The sequence below is a fragment of the Pundamilia nyererei genome, unplaced genomic scaffold, assembly GCF_000239375.1.
Source record: "Pundamilia nyererei isolate P.nyererei 1_Seehausen unplaced genomic scaffold, PunNye1.0 scaffold00031, whole genome shotgun sequence".
Taxonomy (NCBI): domain Eukaryota; kingdom Metazoa; phylum Chordata; class Actinopteri; order Cichliformes; family Cichlidae; genus Pundamilia; species Pundamilia nyererei.
In genome coordinates, this window is record NW_005187432.1 from 4,407,247 (window position 1) to 4,412,677 (window position 5,431).

Sequence of the window (5,431 nt, forward strand, 5' to 3'; positions counted from 1 at the left end):
ACTCCTTTGAGCTATAACTTTAAAACAGCTGAAGCTGTTGGTATCATCTCATCCATTAATGTGCTTCTTTCTTGTGCTGCATTAACGTATGAACTCTGTTTGAAATGTGGTAATAACCATGGCAAAAAATTTGCTGTTGTTCTTTAAGTGTGACGAGTAACTCAAAGCACAGCTAAAGTATTGTAAAAACCTCTGACAGGCATCATCATTAACATGGCTCTATGTTTTTTAATGAGCTTTTTCTTCACAAGAAGCACTTTCTTGGCTCCCCACCCCCCTACCCCCCAAATTTCTCTTAAGTTGCTGTATATTTTCCACACAGACACAGAGATTGACTTGTTGTGATGGCAGATCTGTTTTAAAATGAAGAGGACAGCAATTTGCCTCCCACTGTGACAAACCTGGTAATTCAGAAATGTGCAAATTGCATGGATCATAGCCAAGGCTGAGTCACTGTCAGTCATGCGAGATGGTCACATGTCCTTGAGAACAAACTGTGCGAATGCAGAAAATATTTAGAAAATAAATGGCAACCTAGTAATTTGATTTAGTCTCGGTCTGTCTCTCTGTCAACATATATTTATGTATGTATATATAATCACAGGCTACTTTATTAAGTATGCCTAATCAATTGCTTCAACACAAATATCAAGTAGCGAATATCTAACCACATGGTGGCAAATCATAGCACTTCAGCATGTATATATGATGTCAGAATGAGTAAGAAAAACGATTTAGGTGACTTTAATTGGAGTGTCAAATTCTGCTGTCACGTTTGGATGGTAGGGTCAGAACTGAATGTCAAAGGCATGAAAGCATGGATCGATCCCACCGTGCATCCATGGGCTTTTCTTGGTACACCAGTTAAACATCATTTAAACACCACAGCCTACCTGAGTATTGCTGCAGATCATGTCCATCCCTGTATGACCACAGTGCACCCATCCATCTTCTAATGGCCGCTTCCAGCAGGTTAACACAGCAGCAACCAGATTGCAAATCCAGTAGAGCACCTGAGTGATGTGTTGGAATGGAAGATGGTCACAGTTTTTAAGGGTTAGCTAAAACAGAAAAGTAGCAGGCTGTGCCACGTAGCAGGCTGTGCCAGCTACGTGGCATGATCCAAGCATCAGGATCATGTAGCAGTGCTGCTGGCATGCTGGCCCTGATGGCTCTGTCTCCACAGCAGAAGCAGATTACTTTATTAGTAGCTCTCTGTATGAGACCTGCCTGTCCTAATGGCTTACATCTCCTCTGTGCTGTTTCAGAGCAGAAAATATGCCTGTGCAACAAAAGCAAGCATTTTTAATCATCTAAAAGATGTGTATTTAACATATGAAACCACCCTTTTTACCATCACTCTGGTTGGTAAGATTTAAAATCTCCATTCAGAGTTGGCTGAAGGAATTTGGTTCTGGGTTTTTTTTTTCTCTCTCCAGCAGCAGATTTCACATCCAGTATAAAACAGCTGACTGGGTGCAGGCTTTTGACACCACAGACTCACGGGAGGTTCACAAACATTATCAAATGAGCTGCAACTGTTGCTGTTTGGATGTTGCATTGCGTCACTGAGGTGAAATGAGTCATGTTCTGTCATCCTGCAAATATTGCTCACACATTAGTCAATACACTGACGCAACAGAGTAGAAATATTTTTTATTTGCAGTCAATTTTCTGCAGGAAAAGCTGTTCCTGGGGAGAGAAAGCTTGAAAAGAAAACACAGGAGACTCATTCCCTTAGTAGTGGAGGATGATTTTATCTACTAGTTCCAGAGTATATTTGGGAAGTACCAGGAAAACCAGGAGTACCTCAAGCTCTAAAGTCTCTTAAGGTTTACCTCTGTGAGTGCCCCACTTACACTACCTTTCACATTCACACCTTCCCATTTATTTTAATTTAAAATAAAATAAATTCCAAAACTGTGAGGAAAGAAGCTCTAAATGGTACCTTGCAGTTATACTGTCATACTTCTCACCTTTCATAATTACAGGACCCCTATTGGTTGGATGGGTGGCAGCACAGGAGCCAATCCTGGAGCGGGCAAACTGTATCACATGCCTTTTTGTTTTTAATGATCGAGAGAGCGCCTTTAAAATGTTTTCGTGTGTGTCCGGCCCGTACAGAGAGCAAAGAGGTAGAAGGTTTAGACAGCTCAGAAAACCAGTGTGCAGAGAGCCCCCTCCCCTTTCCCAAGACAGCTGCTGGACCAAGAGGCCACAACTTCAACACCTTTTGCAGGTAAGGGCCAATAATAACCCCTGGAGTTCATAATTCTGGAGTGGTCGCTTGTAGTCTCATCTGCCTTGTCTTTGTTAGAAAAGTGAGGTTGTCCAACTTTTAGAAGCCATCTGTCTTTTTGAGAACAACAGATGTAATTAAGCAGCTCTCCACGCATCGATCCAAGAGAACATCTCAAGCTTTTGGCTGTTTGAATTGTCGAGTTCATTTGCTTTATTTGATATTCTGATATTCAGAAGTGACGTCTTATTTCTCTCGTTAATCTCTGAAAAGCTCTATTACAGCATGTCCTCAATCCTCTCCATTGTCTTGGCATCAGAAAGTTAAATAAAAGCGCTCTCTTTGTTCCAAGTGCATTGTCTTCTCAAGGATTTCCATATCTATCAGTTACATGAAAAATTGCCTTAAAAAAGACAAAAAAACCTCCCAAAAATAATAAAATTCTTATAAGACTCTTGTCGTATTGAAATAATAGACTATGTCTCCAGAAGTTCAGCCTGCAAACACTCTGAATATTGTTAACTGCCTTTTCCCCCAGGAAGCACAAAGAAACAACAGAAAATGGCACGTGTTGGGCGACCGTCGCTTTCCCTGATCCGCACAGGATTCCTGTTAGCAGCTGTTTTATTACCAGGTGAGAGTTTTCATAAATTGCATCTATGATATTAGGAAATATTTCACTGAGAATTTAATGAGTCGAGGAACCATTTACATCAGTTTTTGTTTTTTTGTTTTTTTAATTTTGAGATTTCAGATACAACATTTTTCAATTAGACCAGTGAAGGTGAACTAGATGCCCTTTAAACTCCTAAAGCTTGATGTCATCTACTTTATTACATACTGACCGTCTGACAAATATAGTTCCTTTGCTCACAGAGATCACACAACTAAAAGACCTCTTTTAACATCAGCATATCTTTAACTATTTATCACACCGACAGTCTATTGATGTATATAACGATACTTTTACTTTTGATACTGTAAGTATGTTTTGGTTTAAATAAATTACATTTTCCGATTTCCTCTGTGTCTTTACTTCAATTAAAGACCTGAGTACTGATTTTTTTTCTCCTTATTTTTGGTTTAAGCAAAAATACTTTAGAAGCATTTTGACCTGGTAGTATAGTCCAACCCCGGGCACGTTAATCTCTGCCACAGAGTCATAAGAACACCATTACCCTTCTCTCTTTAGCAGTAAAATGGCTTGTCATGATGATGCCCTTTAGTACTACAAAACCTTTCTGCAGTCATAAAAAACACATCTATCACTGCCTCCCCTTTGGAAGATTTTCCACATTAATAGATGAAAGTTTAAGGGATAATCAGCTGACTTGGCTGTTTTCTTGTAGTTGTAAACCTCAGCAGGAGCAGAAGAGACCCGGAGACGTCCTTCCCCTCCCACCAGACATTTTTACAGTGTATCTGTAATTAGTTTGTGTGAGGCCTGACTTTGTAGTTTTACAGGTAAACTTTAAGAAGGCCCCCAGTACCTGCATTAATTTCACTGGGCTGGTTCAAAGCTATACGATATACAAGTTAGGGGCTGGGTGGGGGCTTGGTGTTGAGGGGGGAATTTAATCTGCAGGATGTTGCCTGGCGCTCCAGCACCTGCCGTGTTTCACCCGGGGGCTTATTAGTGGGTCAGCATTTTCCCTGATGTTGTGGTAAAGCGGAACATCTGTTCCTAATCAGTGAACGTCTCTGCTGCTGCTAATGTGGCTGCTGCTTGTGTTTTACAGATTTTCTGGGGGCCGTTCCAGTGGAGCAGCACAAGCAGGAGGAAGGTGAGGACGTATGATGTGGCAACGTGGGGCAAAACAACCTCAACAACCTAAAAACCAACTGCAGAAACCTTAAACGCTGCTATTTATAGGGAGATAAATGCTCCACGTAGTTACCTTTTCTTTCCATTCTGCCAATTAGCACCAAATAATTTACATGTTGGTTCACAGTAAAACACAAAGTCTGAGGAGATCTAGTTTGGCGCTAAAACAATTAGTCAACAGAAACAGGATTGTGATAATGGATTAAAGTAAGAAGCTAAAGTGCTCTATGAGAACTACGTCAGTCATACACGATAATTAACAGTCCAAGAGATTAAGAGACTAATCTACTTATAATAGAAATAGTTGGGCCAATTAAAATTATGCCATTTTTTTGTTGATAAAAATTTCTCCTTTGAGATAAAGTTTGATGAACCTGATTTAACAACAATATGATGCAATTCACACATTTAAATTAAATATAAAAGAGCTTCTAGGCTATCTTATGGAGGTGCAGCCAGTCACAGCAGCAGCCTTCTATAGGGATGCATTTCTGGTGGCTGTAAAAGCCAGCCCATGCTTTCCCAGATTAAAGCTTCGGTGTGAAGTTTGAGCAGTAGAAAATGTTTGGTTTGCTTTAAACTTAACACAGCTTTTATATATATTACGATAAAAATGCTTCACCTGGTCTGTACCAGTTGAAAGGGACCTGCTCACTGTTAGTTGTGTGATGGCCTATATAGTAGTATATATAATTATGTTCTATAGGGACATAATTAAAGTTAGTGAAGGTCCTTCTACCGGTAATATATTGTGCCCTGTTGGGGCATTGGCATCTCTGTGGGTCTCCTGTGCTGTCTGGCACCGGGACACTGAGTGCATTCTTTGGACAGCACCTTAATCCAAAGACAGACGTTTATAACGATGGTTTCAGAAATAATAACTGTGTTTAGTGTATTTTAAACTTTTGGAGCTTTTAAAAACAATCACTGTCACTGTGTTGTTCTTGAAATGACTATTTAAAAGAAAGTGTGAAAAAGCTCTGCCCACTCTCTGCACAATAGATTCACAGCTCAAGCTCTCCTTCACCTACAGCTGAGGGGAGCAGGGTGATCTCTCTTTGTCACCCATCTATGGACTCTGCCTCTTAACTATAACATACTGCATCCTTTGCTGCCAACAGGATTTACCGTTCCAATTATAGATGCAGTTTAATGAAGGTCAACAGTTAGTTCATCAGACTTTTGTGCACTGTGTCCTCTGCAAGTACAGATTTGGCATTTTTATTTAACATTAAACATTCCTGTTAATGAGTTCTACTGTCCTGTAATTGGTTTATAACATCTCCACTGGACCTAAAGTCTCCAATTCAGCCTACTTAACAAACAAAACTGTGGCTAATGTTTTGATCTTTTGCACCAACCTATGC

The 5,431-nt window shown here is 40.1% G+C and overlaps 1 protein-coding gene across 1 annotated transcript in view; it reads left to right on the forward strand.

Annotated features, from left to right (window-relative positions):
* Window positions 1-2,800: 2,800 nt before the first annotated feature.
* LOC102194904 (uncharacterized) overlaps window positions 2,801-5,431 on the forward strand; it is a 5,709-nt gene continuing 3,078 nt past the window's right edge. Inside the window, 2 exon segments of the mRNA XM_074312081.1 lie at window positions 2,801-2,873; window positions 3,979-4,023. Of these exon segments, the coding sequence (XP_074168182.1) occupies window positions 2,801-2,873; window positions 3,979-4,023 (118 nt within the window).